At 37.1% G+C, this 17,373-nt stretch overlaps 2 protein-coding genes and 2 pseudogenes across 3 annotated transcripts; 3 read left to right on the top strand and 1 right to left on the bottom strand.

Moving 5' to 3' along the window:
• The first annotated feature begins 2,754 nt into the window (after positions 1-2,754).
• LOC148921580 (uncharacterized) lies at positions 2,755-4,827 on the top strand (annotated as a pseudogene).
• A 2,182-nt stretch (positions 4,828-7,009) lies between these two features.
• LOC148921579 (protein ADP-ribosyltransferase PARP3-like) lies at positions 7,010-8,309 on the top strand (annotated as a pseudogene). The gene is made up of 4 exons (XR_016123323.1): positions 7,010-7,413; positions 7,510-7,623; positions 7,703-7,760; positions 7,858-8,309. The product of XR_016123323.1 is annotated as a protein ADP-ribosyltransferase PARP3-like (transcript).
• Positions 8,310-8,890: 581 nt separating this feature from the next.
• LOC103328815 (protein ADP-ribosyltransferase PARP3) lies at positions 8,891-11,216 on the top strand. The gene is made up of 9 exons (XM_089044195.1): positions 8,891-9,055; positions 9,131-9,207; positions 9,275-9,435; positions 9,521-9,730; positions 9,828-9,930; positions 10,179-10,261; positions 10,354-10,497; positions 10,578-10,760; positions 10,841-11,216. Exons 1-9 carry the CDS (start codon positions 9,024-9,026, stop codon positions 10,904-10,906), a joined length of 1,059 nt encoding a protein of 352 aa, XP_088900321.1. The 5' UTR covers positions 8,891-9,023; the 3' UTR covers positions 10,907-11,216.
• A 308-nt stretch (positions 11,217-11,524) lies between these two features.
• On the bottom strand, positions 11,525-13,643 carry LOC103328352 (Glycosyltransferase family 29 (sialyltransferase) family protein). Its single transcript, XM_008230748.2, has one exon. It carries the CDS (start codon positions 13,054-13,056, stop codon positions 11,764-11,766), a length of 1,293 nt encoding a protein of 430 aa, XP_008228970.2. The 5' UTR covers positions 13,057-13,643; the 3' UTR covers positions 11,525-11,763.
• Between the last annotated feature and the right edge of the window lie 3,730 nt (positions 13,644-17,373).

The following is a 17,373-nucleotide window of genomic DNA, read 5'->3' as shown; positions in this document are numbered from 1 at the left end:
GTGTATGCCGGTCTTTGATGATCATCAATGTCTAGTTGCACTATCCTATGACTAGGAACACTTTAGGGTATGAGCTTGAGAAGAAGGGTCTCATGGATCTAACTTCTTTACATCACTTTCCTCCTCTTATAGTCCATGGACTTGTCGTTTTGATAACTTAACTATTAATGTAACTTTTATTTCTCTTATGTTTTAACTTAGATAGTTAGTTAACTTAAATATCCCTAAAAAAATTCGTCTCATGATTGGCTTCCAACAATGAGGATCTTTTTCTTTTCTTTTTTTGTTAGGAATAGATGCTTTATTAGAACACCATAATATTATACATCGGAGAGGAAACGAGGACTAAGTTGAGAACTTAACTAGAAAACCACATTATTGAGACTCGCACTACATTATAGTTTAATGACCCAAACTATTTATTTTTTAGGTTTATTTGAAGTAGGGGTGGTTGCGGTTCGGTAACCGCGAATTTTTACTCAAACCTCAAACCGACCGACTATTTGTAGGTTTGGTGATTTTTAAAACCGCAAACCGACCGCGTTTTGCGGTTTAAAACCGCAAGTTCTCAAGCATTCACAAAAATATAAATTCACAACCTAAATAAATAAATACACAACCTCAATTTCTTCAGCATATATAAATTCACAATCTCCTCAACTTCTCAAGCATTCACAACTTAAGAAAATTAAAGTTACAATTCCAAGCATTCCAATTAAAGTTAAACTTCTCAAGCATTCCAAATTCCAAATCTTTTAAAGTTACAAACCAAAAGGAAAACGCAAAGCAAAATGAATTAAAGTTACAACCAAAAAGAAAATCTAATTCAAAGTTAATTAAAGTTACAAACTAAAAGGAAAATGCAATGCACCAATGTTACAAACTAAAGTTACAAACTCAAGTGTTGGTGGTGAGTGGATTTGAAGAACCTCGTTGTCTTGTTTGAGCACCAATGTTATCTACAAATAAAACAACATAGTTTAGTACATTTTATAATAAGAAGAAGCATAAATAACATTAGCATAAATAAACTAATTACTTACAAGTTGTCATATGTTCTATTTCCTTGTATAATTCAACTTTATCATCCGTGCGGCTATACTTTGCGGTTTGCGGTAACCGCAAGTTTTGAAAATTAAATACCGCAACCGCAACCGCAAATGCGGTTCGGTTCTTAATACCGCAAATGCGGTTCGGTTTACGCGATTGCGGTTTCATTGTAAATTGTCGGTTGATTTTTGCGGTTTTTCGGTTTTTCGGTTTAAAATGCCACCCCTAATTTGAAGGATTATCTATGCAGAAGATTAGTCAAAGAAACTTGTAGCTTTTGTTTTGTTTTTTGTTTTGAAAATAATATAACATTACAAATAAAGTTTTATGTAAAATGGAAATTGGTAAGGAATTTTGAGTGGATGGAACTTCATCCATTACTTTTTTTTTTTTTTTTTGTTGTTGTTGGAATCAATTGGTGATATTTGATTCCTACAACTTTGCAAAATATATAAAGTTTAAAACGGTTGGAGAGCTCTTTTTCATTCATTTGTGAGATGTTGAGCACCCAACAAGTGAGTTGACAATGCCATTAATATCTTTTTCTTTTTTAAATGTATCTTTATTTGTAATTTTCTGAAAAAGGAAAAACTCTGTAATTGTCTTTTGTATAAAGAGATGGCAACGTTACTGTTGAAGGAAAATGTGATCCTCCCAACATAATTTCACCACCAATAATTAAATGATGGGGTTTTATTATTTTAGGTTCGACCCATTCAACATGCAAGTCTCTTAATTACAATCCCTTGCTTCAAGGGTCCCTTTGATTCCATTATAAAGAAACAGAATGTGTGTTTGGTTTTGTAGTTGCTCCCAAGTCCAACCTCATGGTGCTTACGTATCCCTTGCAGAAATCAAGCCACTCGTAGTTCAAAGAATTGCAATAAATAAATGACTCATTGCAAAATGGGGAATTTGAATGAATTTGATTGAAAAACTGTTTGAGTGAATTTAGTTGAATAAACCACGGATTCGATTTTGATGTGTGTTTGGGGTGAATTTGGTTAAGAATAAACTAGGGATCCAAATTTGGTTGCTATTGCGTCTATTAGGATGCTAGACTGCCTACATACCCTTGATGGGATCAAACTAATGTAGTTCATATTTGATTTGTGTGAATGTGGATATTTGATTTGTGGGAATTTGGTTGATGTAACCAGTGATTCAAATTTGGTTTTGGTTGCGGTTGCGTCTATTGAGATGCTAGACTGCCTACGTACCCTTAATAGGATCAAACCGACGTAGTTCCAAAATTAATATGGAAATTAATGGATAAGTGTGGTCCACTAATTTAGAATTTGTGTTTAAGAGATTTGAATTGAATATCATAGAAATTTATATGGGTAGATGACCCATGGGAAAAATTGGAAATTAATGGGTAAGTGTGGCCCACTAATTGAGAATTTGTATTTGAGAGATTTGAATTTAATCTCATTGAAATTTGCATGGGTAGATGACCCATGGGAAAAGTTGGATGGTTTTGTACTATTTTTCTTATTTTCAATGTCCAAGAAAAATAATGAGCAACTTTTGATGAACCCACAAATTTTCTACAATTAACATTTGGTAAAGTGTTTGGGCGAACTTGGTCAGAATAACCAGGGATTCAAATTTGGTTGCGGTTGTGTCTATTGGGATGCTAGACTACCTACGTACCCTCAACGGGATCAAACCGACTTAGTTCCAGAATTAATATGGAAGTTAATGGGTAAGTGTGGCCCACTAATTGAAAATTTGTGTCTTTGGGACAATTGGAGATTTTCATAAGTAGATGACTTATGGGAAAAATTGGAAATTAATGGGCAAGTATGGCTCACGAATTGAGAATTTGTGTTTGAGAGATTTGAATTTAATCTCATTGAAATTTGCATGGGTAGATGGCCCATAGGAAAAATTGGATGGTTTTGTACCATTTTTCTTATTGTCAATGTCCAAGAAAAATAATGAGCAATTTTGATGAACCCACTAATTTTCTACAATTGACATTTGCATTAACCATATAATAGGCAATTTGGGCCTCCGTAAATTTAATGAGTATTTATTTGATCACTCATTAAATACTTTGGGCTTTTGGGAATTAATGGGCAATTTTTTGATAACCCAATAATCTGTTTCTGGGCCTTGACATTTTTCATCAGTTATATCATGAGCAAGGAGTCACATTAGAGAGACTTTGAGACCCAGCTGCCAATTGAAGCCAAACTGATATTAGTTTGCCCCCTTTAAATAGAACTAAACAACAGCTTTGAAAGACTACGCAAGCCGAGAGAGAGAATAAAATAAGGTGGGCTCGTCCTGTTATTTCCTCCTTTTCTTGGCTTCAGAAGAACACCCGGCAATTTTTTATATTTAACGTTAATTTTATATTTCTTTGTAGCCAAGAAGAACACTGGGGGACCTTGTCGCCAGTTGAAGACAGCGAAGGTCACCCGGGTGACCAACAGTTGTATCAACATCGGATACGATGAGCGGCATCAGGCTGCACCAACGACGGACCAACATAGCTCATTGGCCCACAACATTAGTCACGTCGTTCGGACCCATTGCTCGATGAAATGGAAGTCTTGGAAGGTCATGCCTGAGGAGAGGAGGACGGAGGTGCGCAGACAGTTGTCGATATGTATCCTACCTTTTAATTGTTTTTCCTTCAAACGTTATATATTTCTATTACTTAATGTATGTAATTAATTTATTGCAGACAAACTACAATTTAGAGGAACTCGACGACGAGTCGTTGGCGTACGTCAACAGACTTTTGCCGAGAGGTACAAGTAGTGGAAGAGCAACTTGCACTACCATTTTCAAGCATTGGATGATCCACAAGTTGCTCTTCAGGAGGGTTGTCTGAATGAGCTTGAGGGGCAGGAGGATAGTTGGGCATGGCTCTGCGTTTATTTTCAAGAGCCTAATTATGTGGTATTTTTTTTAATATTAAGTTGAAAATTATTACACGTTTCTTACTAATGTTTATTTAATTTTTTATATTTCATTTCAATCTCAATTAATACGTTTATTTTTTGTATAACAGAAGAATGCGAAAGCAAATAAGGGTAATAGGGATAAGAAGACTCTTCTCCACCATTCAGGTTCCAGGCCTTTCTCATATAGGATGGAGGCACGGCAGCGGGTATTAATTTGTTTTTTCCGTACTAACATTTTTCTTCTCTTATTCAATTCAGGAGGGGTCCAAATTCTCGGAGATCGATGTCTTTGGCGATGTTTATGTTCGACCTGGGAATAAGTTGGTCGAGTCCCTTCATGTAAGTATTCTTTAATTTTAATTATTATCTTACGTATTCAAGTTTCATGGTTATTATATGAATGTTTTAATTAATATTTTATGTTATGTTAAACAAGAGACGATGATGGAGAAGAGCCAATTGGTTTTTCATGAGTTCGCCTCCCAACTTCCTCCTGATACTCCGCTCGAGTCTATAGATCCTCCACAAGATGCGGGGTTTCAGATCCTGATGGAGACCTTGGATCAGACTTTCAGGAGGAGGCCATGGACATATTGTCGAGTGATGGGGAATGCTCAGCGGTGAGGAACCTAAAGCCCTTTCATCGTCGCAGTCAAACAGTCAGGTGATTGCTTTGACAACAAAGGTGGCCGAGCTTAAGACCCAACTTGCTTCGTATAGTACCCAGATGTCACAGCTTCTAGAGTGCCTCGCTCGATCCGCCTTCCAATCTCGCATTTTGGTCCCTCGTCGACCTCCGAGCCCCTCCAACCTGAGCATGGCCACCACACCTCTACCCCTTGTTGACAATGTCTAAACCTCCGAGCCGCATTTGCAAGACGACCACGTAGATTTTGGAACATTTTTTTATTAGTTTTTTACTTTCTTAATTACATTTTAAACATTTCTCTTGTACTATATACATTTATATTATTATTATTTTTTAAATTTCTCTTCATTACATTTTTTTTATTGCAATTTCATTTTATTACGAGAAAAAAAAACCAAATTTATTTTTTTTACAAAATTAAAATTAAATAAAGTATATTTTATTTTTGCGCGACCAAAGTCTTCGTCTCACGAATAAGAAAAAGCGACTTAAGTCAATTTCAGCACCACCAGCGTCGTCGAGCACATGTTTGCGACACAAATAGTACTCTCGTCCCTACATTTCTACTCGACAAATGTGAACCATCGCGCGGTGTACTCACGACGAACATGTTGTTGTCGCTCAAAGTTTTGAGAGACGAACATTTGTCTCATCCCTAAAGTTTTGTGCGACGAAGGATAACCGTCGCTCATGTTTGCGTGACCATTAAAATACTTAGTCACGCAAAATCTTTCTTCACAATCTTTGCGCGACGAAGTTTCTATTGCACTAAAATTTGTGCGACTCAAATGTACTTTGCGCGACCAAATCTTTTTAGTCAAGCAAATAGTAAGGATTTGTTGGAGGGGCTCGGAGGGATTTGACCAATACAACTTGGCAAATTTTTTTTTTTGTGAATTTTTTTGGTTCAACAGTTACATAAGATAACCCTAGATAATATTGGGGTCTTGCGTGTGCCATATTTGGCCTCTCCTCACAAGTTCCAAAAACCAAGTGTAAGTTTCAAAAAACGAACGAAAACCGATCTCTCCCTTCTGAGGCCAAAACACCCTAAAGATAATTACACAGAGAGACAGAAAAATATCAAAATATATGGATTTTGCATGCACGAATAGGCCAAAGTCTCTCACATTCAACTGCTAGATTTCCACCTGTCAACGGCCTAAGCAGCCTAAAAAGTACCAAAATTGACACGTTTCATACCCAAAACACCTGTCGTGTAATGGCAATGACAGAAAAACCAAGGCCTTGCAGAAAGGGAATGTACGTGGCCCTTTGGGGTGTGCCGCAATTTGATGATGTAAAAGGACCTTCCTTCTGTGCTTATATCTCCCAACCCTACTCAACTGTTCGACCTGTTGTTTAGCTCTTGAAAAAAGAAGACAAAAAGATTTTCATTTCGTTTGTGTGGTTGTGTTCTGTAGCTGTGAAGTTGAAGAAGATTTTGTTGCTGCAGCTTGAACATGAGGGTATGTTTTTTTTTAATCTCTTCTGGTTTTGTAGTTCCAGGTTTCATGCATGAAGCTTTAAGTAGAGTGGTGTTAGCTTGTGTTGCTGTTATTTCTACACTACTATGATTTATTTGTTTATGTTTTTTGAACCTGAGTGTTTTTAGATTCTTTTGAGACATTAATTTCCATTAATTTCTTCATTTGGGTTTTCTATATATTTCAAGGGTATGCTTTAAGTTGGGAGGATTTGGCTTAGAGGCTCCAAAAACCGAGTAATCTTGAGTTAATAAATTTTGAAACCAACTCTACAGCCAAAGAGGAGAAAAATAAAACATCTCTTACACAGATGGAGAAACATATTATTTAAATTGCATTTATAAAATAAATTATTTAGGGATTAGAAGGATAGAAGAGCACTTGAAAAATACAATAAAATTTTTAATTTTCTATTCCTTTTCTTTTCATCCAATTGTGCTTAAAATTGATGTATGTTTCTCATCTTAGTGGAGTTTAAACATGCTTTCCAGTGTTAAATTTGCAATTTAGACGTCTAAGTTGGCTGGTGGTGTTTGTATTTCTCTTCGAAAATAGAACAAAAAAGACACTTGGGGTTAGTAATAAAGGAAAGAGAGTCTCACTATATACTTCAAATCTCTCTCACATTCCTTTGTCCGAGAGTAAAGGTCTTATCAGCTTACTGAATGTCATCAAGGTTCATGAAACAAGGTCTCATTCCCATCCAAATGCTGAGGAGGACAAAGTGATGACAAGGAAGCAAAAAGCAGAGAACAAGGCACATGAAGCAGAGCAGTCTCCGAAGAAGCCCAAGTCTGAAGGTGACAATGGCCATGCAAATGGTAAATCTTCAGAGGACATAGTTGCTGAGTTTGAGAAGGTCTGCACAGCAGTCAAAGATAACCTGTCAACTGAACAAATGCGCGAAATCTTGGAAGCTAATGGCCAAGACTCCTCTGGCTCCGATGCTAATGTCCTTCGAAAATGGTTAGTCCATTTTTGTTGATCACAGGAACCTGCACACGTATTGGCGCATAAACAAATGCATAGACATAATGATGTACAAATTTCAGTGTGGGCAGCTCTTTTGCGTGATGTTTATAATTGTTTTTCGAACTCATTGTTTTGACAGCCAAGACTTGCTGTTTTATGGGCCATTAGATAAATGCCCAGCTTGCAATGGAAATTTGGAGTTCACTGGTATACGCTATTCTTGCACTGGATCTTATAGTGAATGGGCGTCTTGTACATATAGCACAAAGGATCCACCAAGGAAACAAGAACCAATAAGTTACCAGATAGTATCCTGAACTCTCCTGCCTCCGATGTAATTCGAATTTTCATCCACACCCTCTTCTCTTCGCATTTGATATGCTATTCCCCCACTATACATGTTAACTTGTGAGATCTCTCTGTGGTGTAGTTGATAAAGAAATATGAGGACCCAAGTCGCCGGCCTAGGAAGGTTCTAAGCATCCCGGACAGGCCTTTTACTGGGATGTTGATGTCACTTATGGGCCGTCTTTCTGCATCTCATGTATGTAGCACACTTGAGAAAGCAAGACAAGTCGTCTTTGTCAATTTGCGCTACTTACTGATTTGTTTTAAATACGCAGCAATACTGGAGAAAAGAAATAGAAAAACATGGAGGAAAGGTTGCCAACCATGTGATTGGTAATTCTCTTATACATCTTGTTGATATTTGGATTGCAGCAGATAAAGCGTACTTTGTCTATTGTCTGTACTGCCATTTTTATTACAACCTTTGCAGGTGCAACTTGCCTCATTGCATCTCCTGCGGAGCGAGAACGAGGTGGCTCTTCTAAACTTGCAGAAGCAATGTGCGTATAGAATTCTTCCTTTGGCCCTAAGCATTGAATATATCTTACAAGCTATATACTAGGTTTCCTCGACAAGTCTATTGATAGTCTTTTGCCCATAGAGAGGGAATTGTTCTTCTTAACATATTTCGTGTAGAAATTGCAATGCCTGTGACTATGCACCCATGAAAGAGGGATACCTTACAGGTTCTAATCCTTTTGCAGGGAAAGAGGGATACCTGTGGTAAGTGAAGCATGGTTGAAAGACAGCATTGAAAAACAAGAACCCCAGCCTCTCGAAGCGTATGATATTGTCACTGATATTGCTCCTGATGGCAAAGGAATTCCATGGGACAAAATGGATCCAAGTGAAGAGGCACTTGAATCCCTTTCAGCAGAAGTATATAATTCCCCCTCAAAAATTTCTAAAGATAGTACCCCACTAGAAAATTTCATATTCGGAGTATTTTGTATTCACTACAATATCATCTGAGTGCAGCTGAAGCTTTATGGGAAGAGAGGTGTCCACAAAGATACGAAATTGCAGGAGCGAGGCGGGAAAATCTTTGAGAAAGATGGCATACTGTACAACTGTGCCTTCTCTCGTTGTGATCTGGGGAAAAAACTGAACGAGTAATTTAGACCTATTCTTCTTAAGCTATTTAAGCTCAGATGTTATCTCAGTTGATCTTATGGAGAAGTTTGGTTGTGCAGTTATTCTGTCATGCAACTGATTTCAGTACCAGAGAGCAACCTGAATTTGTACTATAAGAAAGGGAAAGTTGGTGATGATCCCAATGCAGAGGAGAGGCTTGAAGAATGGGAGAACGTGGAAGCTGCTGTGAAGGAGTTTGTGAGGCTCTTTGAGGAAGTAACTGGAAATGAGTTTGAACCATGGGAAAGAGAAAAGAAAATCCAAAAGAAGCCATTGAAGTTTTACCCAATAGACATGGTACCGTATCCCGTTTTCCTTCCTTTGTAATATTATTCTGCCACGTGAAACCTTCTTTACTCTGAATAGGATGATGGAGTTGATGTGAGACATGGAGGACTTGGTCTTCACCAATTGGGTGTTGCCGCCACACATTGCAAACTTGAGCCTTTGGTTGCAAATTTCATGAAGGTCTTATGCAGTCAGGAGATTTACAAGTATGATTCTGTTCCAGGTCTCTGACTACAATTATCTTTGCACAACAAATACTGAAACCTCTATTTTGAATGTAGATATGCTTTGATGGAGATGGGATACGACCCCCCCGAATTACCAATGGGGATGCTTTCTGATGCCCACTTAAAAAGATGTAAGGAACTTCTATTTTGTGCCTCCCTTCTCCCATCTCTCACAAACTGACAAAGGTATGTATTCAGGTGAGGAGGTTCTTCAAAAGTTCGTAGAGACGTCGAAATCAATGAAGGATACAGGGCCAAAGGCCAAGGCTGTCTGGTCAGATTTTAGCCAAAGATGGTTCACCCTCATGCATTCTACCCGGCCTTTTATCTTCAAGGACTTTCAGGAACTTGCAGATAATGTAAGCAGAGCCAAATCATGTGTCACCTGCTTGATATTTGGAAGGTCCATCTTACTAGGAAATCATATGTTTCCAAATGTTGCAGGCTGCAGCTGCACTTGAGACTATTCGGGACATAACCGTGGCTTCACATCTTATAGGAGACATGGGTGGATCTACTCTTGATGACCCCTTGTCTGAACGGTATAACAAAATGGGCTGCTCCATTTCTCCACTGGATAAGGAATCTGATGATTACAAGATGATTCTCAAGTACCTTGAGACAACCTATGAACCTGTCAAAGTTGGGGATGTTGTAAGCATTCAAGTTTATAAAAGTTTCTAGTCGCTGTGTTATGTATATTCACTGGTCTGTACACAAGGATATGTACTGATCTGTCAATTCTTTTCAGGAATATAAGGTCTCTGTTGACAACATATTCGTTGTCGAATCAAGTGCCCGTCCATCAGTAGACGAAATAAAGAAGCTACCAAACAAAGTCCTCTTATGGTGTGGTAAGATGATTAGTCTTCTTTCTTTCCTGAAAGAGAATCCCTTGAGGTGATTAAGAGGTTACTTTCAAACTAAGAAAACATAGAAGTTAAAACTCAACAAAGTTTCTACTTAAAAGGAAAGATTTACGTAAGAGCTGCAGTAAGCCTTGGTAAATAAAACAAACTCCCACTTTTATAAATAAACCCCCATCACTGCTTTACAACCCGAATGAGTGTTTTACTCTTCTTTCATTTATGGATGGCTGCAGGAACACAGAGCTCCAATCTGTTGAGGCACTTGCATAGAGGTTTCTTGCCTGCAATATGCTCTCTCCCTGTCCCAGGCTATATGGTATGATGGTTTCCTATTGATATTTCAGTGCAGGCTTAATGTGATTAAACTTCTTCTAATTGTAAATCGATGCTATGGGTTTTGGCTTACAGTTTGGCAAGGCTATTTTGTGCTCTGACGCTGCTGCAGAAGCTACTAGGTATGGTTTTACAGCTGTGGATAGGCCAGAAGGATTCTTGGTCTTGGCTGTGGCTTCTCTGGGAGATGAGATTACTGAAATCAAGAGCCCACCTGAGGTATGAAAATATGGTTTTTATTACGAAGTTCCTAAGAATGAGGTGTATCCTTACAAATCTTCTGGAATTCAATGGGACAGGACACCAAGTCGTTAGAGGAGAAGAAAGTCGGAGTGAAGGGCTTGGGTAGGAAGAAGACAGATGAATCAGAGCACTTCGTCTGGCAAGATGACATCAAAGTTCCTTGTGGTCGCTTAGTGCCTTCAGATAATAAAGACAGCATTCTCGAATACAATGAGTACGCTGTGTATAATCCGAAGCAGGTATAATTAGAAGGATGTTGCGGTCAGTTTCTTCAGTTGTTGAATCATGTTGAATCGTTTGTCATGTCCTTTTCTTGCAGGTAAGCATCAGGTTCTTGGTGGGTGTGAAGTATGAAGAGGAGAATGCGGTGATGGAACCAGAGTGAAGAAGTTAGTATAGATCTTTCTGGCTGTTTTGCTGTCTTTGTATGGGGATGGGAGAGGGAAGGAAATGTTGATGAGCTTTTGTTGTATATAATATCATCACTTCCTTTTTAGTCGATCTGTATGGTGCATAGCATCTTGGAGTTTTTAACGCATCTGAAAATCTGAAGCCTCAAAGGGGGGCAGACTAGCTATTTTGTAGTTATGTAATTTGGATGTTATCTCTTTCAATATCTGTATGATAAGTTGCAAAAAAGCAAATATAGAGTAACACAACAAAACCTATATGCCTTGTTTTGGCGTATGTGCAAATATGGAGACCAATGCATTACAGTACAATCAGTGGTTTCCCCAGTCAATCAATGGATATCTTCTCAATAACTATTCAAAGGCCTTCAATAAAAGCAAATCCAAGTTCAAAACTGATGCTACGAAGACAACATGGTAAAGGAAGAACTTGTCAAACCAGTGATCTAATTCAACAGAACAGAACATAAGTTCCAATCTAGGCCAAATGTCTGTTGAAACCTCTATAACAATGGCTTAAAGTTGTTTTACGTTTGACAATCCAAAGATATCCTAATTATGCATATAAGTCCCTAGAATTCAAGTCGAGAAAGTTCAAAAAGAGCAAATGAGTACCTGATCTGGATTCCAATTTTACAAAACTATATTTCCCAAAACTATCTTTGATAGTACAGGGTCAAAGTATGAAACATACATCTTCAACAATTGTGCTTTTCTTTGACTGTATCTTTTGGGGAGACTACTATTACAACAAGAATACAACAATTGCAACCAGAGAAACACATCAACTAATTCCACAAAAACATATGATTCAACTGGCAATGGCAAGATGTCATTGATATAGAACCACAGGAGGAATCTTGAACTTGTCTGAAATGAACGGTATTACCTGTGGTCTCTCAACTAGATCGCGATAGAAATCATACTCTGCCTGATAATCGTGCAGCCGAAGCTCAGCCTTTTGATTTGTATGATAATGATGCTTAGCTGAATCCGACTTCCCAAATCCAAATACACTAACTTTGTCACAAATTCCCAAAGCAAGCATAATAGCTTGCATACCAGAAGAGTAATGAAACATAGCACCATCATGAACAGCCCCCCACTGATCAAACGACTTCCCTGTCTCCTCCACAAACCGTTTCAATGAATAGTACTTCACAATCCTTGCACACAACACATCAAACCGAGGATCAGTCACAAGCAAAGGCGCTTTGTGTGATATATTACATACCGTGTAATCGAAGAAATGCAGCGGTTGACAAATGTACATAATCATAGGCACATTAAGTCCGTAAGGGTGGCAAAAACAACCATCTCTCCTAGCACAAAGATGCAAAATGTTACTATTTACAAACGAAATATTTGTTTTCGACCCAACTTTCCCCTCAAAACCCTGAATCCTCGCATTGTTCAATCGAATTACTACCTCATGACTATCAATTAAAGCACCATGATTACTCTTCAACAAGATCCCACTATTCCCAACAACTGCACACGAGGAATAGCGTCGTTGTTCTGAATCCACCAAACCACTGTGCTTATCAATGGGATATCTAACAAGCCTAACTAAATCCAACATAACATCAGGCTGAAACCGTTTGATTCTTGACCAGTCACTCAAAACTCTCCTAAAATCCAACCAATAACGATAGAATTGAGGAGAGCGAAGCATTACCGGTAAGCCAACGGAGGTCCTTGCTCTGATATCATGGTGATTAAATCGTCTCCAAGAAGCAAAAGTCCTGTATCTACCAAGACTAGCAAAGTTACCCTCCAACAGTTGCTCTATTTCCTGCTTGGCTTTAGCTTCGCTTGCATCAACGGCAGCGTATTTGAGCAGAGTGGCATTGAACACTGGCTTTGGTGGTTGGATTAGTACCTTCTTTTCAAGCTCAATCGAACTCAAGCTATGGCGAACCACGGTTCGACAGCTCAGCGTAGCAGCGAACACAATGAGTAGAAGAAGGCTAAACAATGGACGAACCGAGCGCTTCATTGGCACAATAACAAAATCTCTAAAAGGGTTTATCGGTGTTGCTAAATGTGGCCAGAGATAGAGCCTTGTACAGATCTTGAAGCTCTGTGTATTGGGTTCATCTTGGTTTTCTACAGATTTTGGCATTCCAAGATACAGAAGTGAGGTTTATGCTGGATTTGGGAAAATGGGTTATAAGATTTGTATCTGGGATTTTGTTGAGGACTGGCTCAGTGAGAGTGAGAGTGAAATTGGGTATGTGGGATTTGGTTAGCAAAGTGGGTTCTGCATATCAGAAACAGATCAGGAAGCTATGAAATGGCAATGGGAGTGGAATCTTGATGTGGGATTTGGTTGAGAAATGGAAATTTCATGATATTCTGGACGACTGGAGAGAGAGAGAGAGAGAGAGCGCGCTCAGAAACTGCTAATGGGTGTGCGGGGTTTGGACCTGGGAGAGATTGAGAGCTGCCATTGAGGAGCTGAAATGGAGAAACCAGGTGACAAACCCCAAGTTCTATTCTAAAGGTGAAAGCTTGGAACTTGAGAGCTTGGTGGGTATCTTTGAAAGGTTGGCTTGGGTTTTCTGGGGAAGTGGGGGGATGCAAAATGCAGTGAAAAACAGTAAAAAATTGACCACTTTAATAGTGTGTTGTTGACATGAACTTTATTGTTGCCCACTTGAAAGGTTTGATGGATTTGTTTTGATTTTGAAGGCTGTAGACTCTAGGGATATTGTGGAATAGTAGAAGCATGGTCTTTTGTAATGGGATGGGTGGGATTTGGGGTGGGTCCCTATGAGCTTAAGAAGATTTTGCTTTAGCTAAGAACCCACATCAATCAATCTGCTGCTCAAAAGCAAAAAAGGGTGAGAAAAATGTAAAGAAAAGGTCTTATATTACAAAATTAGTTTGGGAAAAGAAGAAAATACTGACCACCACAACCATAAAAATAACTGTAATAAACCTTTGTTTGGATTTGAAGGTGTGACAACAACCAATTTTTCTAGCATTGCGTTGATGCCGATCCGCCATAGATGAAGCAACTGAGCGATCTCAAATCTGAGAAGAGAAATAACTCATAAAAGAAATAATGTCAACAACTAAAAACTGAAACTTGCAACTTAATAATTATGTCGTTACAATCACCTCCAACTTGAACGTTGTCAAAACTCTAATTGAAAAGTATTTGCAAGGCCAAGGCCGTTATTTTCAGATTCTTTAACTCCTATCCTACCATAAGAGGGCGACCTCAAGAATCTTAACAAACAAAACCTATCAAGGTAAATTTTATGAGATAACCAAGTCGCTAAAATTAAGCTTAACTAAACCTATGTTTGTAGGATGCCACCTAATGTTTGATGAATTGTATTTGACACATAAGGGAAAAAAAATATTATTATTGATCTGTCAATTCGTTTCAATGTTGCCAAATGCAACTGAAAAAAGAACTTAAGAACTTGTTAACCAGTACAACAGAAAAAGAAATATTCTTTTACCCAAAAAAAAAAAATCGGCAACTTGTTAATCTAATATTTTTTAAAATAATTCTTGGCCTATAGACATTGTAGTCGTATTTTTTTTATTTAATAATGGTAAAACCAAGAAATTGACTATTTGTGTCAATCAAACAAAAAAAAAAAAAAAAAAAAAAAAAGATGGAAAAATACACTTCTTGGGTATTGTGGATTAACAATTAAATTTGTGGGTTTTGGGAGTGAAGATCTTCAATGCATAATATTTTTATATTCTTCCGAAAAGAGAAGACACATGGGATGTTAGCTGTATTTTCAGGTAGATCTAAGGTTTAATATTGAGATGTAGGTTTTGTCGTTGACGTACATGTCTGGTTCACCGGGGAAGGATTTTGTGGGGAGTTCGATGGGCATGAACATGACACATATCAGATGACACTCAAAAAGTTCATAGGCTAGTATTTAATTGTTTGCTAATTTGAAGGTCGAATTTTTTAAATTATTTTTATTTTTATTATTTTAGTACAAGCGATAATCTAAATTAAAGAGATGGTGGATTTCTCACACACACACAACTATAATGTCGTTGGGATTCAAACCTGAAACCTATGGTATGTAACTTAAGCTCTTTTTCATTGAGTTAGACTCGTTGATTGAATTTTCCAAATTAATACAATAACCTTTTAGAGGTATTTGATAACGCAAATAATTATATAAATATTAATTGTTTTAGAGATCTATTATATATATATATATATATATACAATATTTTATTTTAATCTAATCTAAACAAACAATGGGAAGGAGGATTCAAATTCAGATGTAGACTCTAGCCAACTTGGCTAAACCCTTTTTTTTTTTTTTTTTGAAGTATCAATAATAGTTCACTTGTTTTATCCATCATTTGTGGACACCAAAGTCAAAATTAATGAATCCTACAGTTAATTCTACTCAATGGTCATCCATAATCATGGTTTGGACTCCATGATTCTCTTTGTTTTTTTTTTTTTTTTTCCTACTCCTTGATTTTCTTTTGGCAACAATGAATTTTTATTTATTTATATACTTTCCTTAAGTATGAAATGATATTTTTCTTTTGATTCAAAAAAGAGAGAAGACGAGAGTTTAATGTTTGTGGTAGATGTGAAAATAAGTGCTCTTTATGATGCGAAACCATGATGAAATGATAAGTTTGAGGACATAATAATCATAAACTAATGTAGAAGTAGAATATAAATGGGGGAAACACTATATATTTCATATGAAATCCTAACTTTATTTTTCAAGCAAGTTGTGATTTATTAAGGGTCCATTTGATAATCATTTTATTTTTATTTTTTGTTTTTTGTTTTTTGTGCTAGATTATAGAGGAAAAATAGAAAGAATGGAAGTGAGAATGAGAGTGAAGATAAGATTGAGAGGGAAGATGAGAGGGAATGATGGGAGGGAAGAGTAACAAAAGTGAAAACAAAAATTAAAAACTGAAATCCATTTGAAATTATTTTCACTTTTGTTACTCATCTCTCCCATCCTCCCCTCTCATCCTCTCTTTCAGTCTCATTCTCATCTCTCCCAGATGGAGTATTTGAAAAAATAATTCAACAACCCGTTCGAGAATTGAACATTAATAATGAATAAAATATGATACTTATATGGGAATTTTAGAGATAAAACTTTGACCATTCTTAAATATACTATTTTCGAACAACACAATGAGACCATTTGAAGAGCAGCATTATATCATTCGAACAACAATTTACTAGCACATAATTGTCACCGTTGTCACTATACATTTATAGAGTAGTTATGCATCCATGTGAAAGTTAAGTTTTTGCCTATTCTTTTAACTTTTATGATTGAACTCACGACCTCCTCCAACAGAATAAAGACTACATCTACATGACAGAAAGTATAATGGGAAAGATGACTTCGAAGATTAGAACTACCCAAGGTCCTTATTTAAAGACTAGAATTGACAATAAATTAACAAAATCGACCCCACTTTCGTCCATAGTTGTGAACATGAACATATTTTATATATATATATATATATATATATTTGGTGGCGTGGAGGAGGGAAAGGGACAGCCACCGAAGGTGACCGCGGGTCCAGCCTCCTTTGTCAAAGAGATGTGTGTCATTTGCAACAAAAGTTGAATCTTTTTCACGCATCAATTGGGGAGGGGATGGCACTTAACTTGATGGTGACTGGAAGCATGTTTTGCTATAGCTTTAGGCCATTATTATAAAATACATCCACGTTTAGTGGGTAAGATTAAACTAGACTATTTCATTAAAATGGATAAGAGTTTTGTTCGTTGTTTGGTATGTTAGGACTGAACTTGTTAAATTAGACAACAATCCAACATATTGTGTTTTATAAGTGGAATTGATAATGAATGACTTGAACTCAACTTCAATCTAATCTGAACCGAACCACCAAACGATATGTTAATGATCATAATATTTTCCCAAACAAGTTAAATCATAAAAAATGAGTGGTGGGGCCCAAAAGACAACACCAAAGAATCAACCGCTTGTCTTGAGTCAACTAAGGAATCTTTCAACCAAACTTTCCCCATTGTTGGTTAGCATTTTGAGAAGAAATGATTACTTGGAATATAAATAAAGCCTGTCGTATGGAGTGGGTTAACTCAAGGGAATTTTTCAAGGTTGAGAAAGACATTAGCTTTAATTCTAGTTTTATAGGGTATCCACTATTCCTATAGAAAAATGACTTGTGAACTTTAATCCACAATATCTTAATTGCCCAACGAATTTTGATAGGTCGGTAGAGCTTGAATCAACTCTTTATTTTAAGTTGCAGCCATTGAACGGCAAAGGTGTAGATTTGCTCAATGTGCCTTCCATCGTGTATCTATATGGATAGTAAGAAAATTAAGAGATATGTAGATATATTAATTAATTTATAGCCAAGAAAAGGAACAACATACAGCCAGATACTTTCTTCTTTCCGTTTTCTTTTTAAG

This window comes from Prunus mume, linkage group LG1, assembly GCF_029339155.1.
Source record: "Prunus mume cultivar Tortuosa linkage group LG1, ASM2933915v1, whole genome shotgun sequence".
Classification (NCBI taxonomy): Eukaryota; Viridiplantae; Streptophyta; class Magnoliopsida; order Rosales; family Rosaceae; genus Prunus; species Prunus mume.
The sequence above is the reverse complement of the archived record's forward strand: the minus strand, read 5'-3'. Positions and strand labels throughout refer to the sequence as shown.

Coding starts and splice junctions, on each gene's coding strand:
- LOC103328352 (XM_008230748.2), bottom strand. CDS start 13,056: ATGCCAAAATCTGTAGAAAACCAAGATGAACCCAATACACAGAGCTTC.
- LOC103328815 (XM_089044195.1), top strand. CDS start 9,024: ATGAAGGTCTTATGCAGTCAGGAGATTTACAA. Junction 9,931..10,178: donor CAAAGTCCTCTTATGGTGTG/GTAAGATGATTA, acceptor GGATGGCTGCAG/GAACACAGAGCTCCAATCTG. Junction 10,262..10,353: donor TCCCTGTCCCAGGCTATATG/GTATGATGGTTT, acceptor TTTGGCTTACAG/TTTGGCAAGGCTATTTTGTG.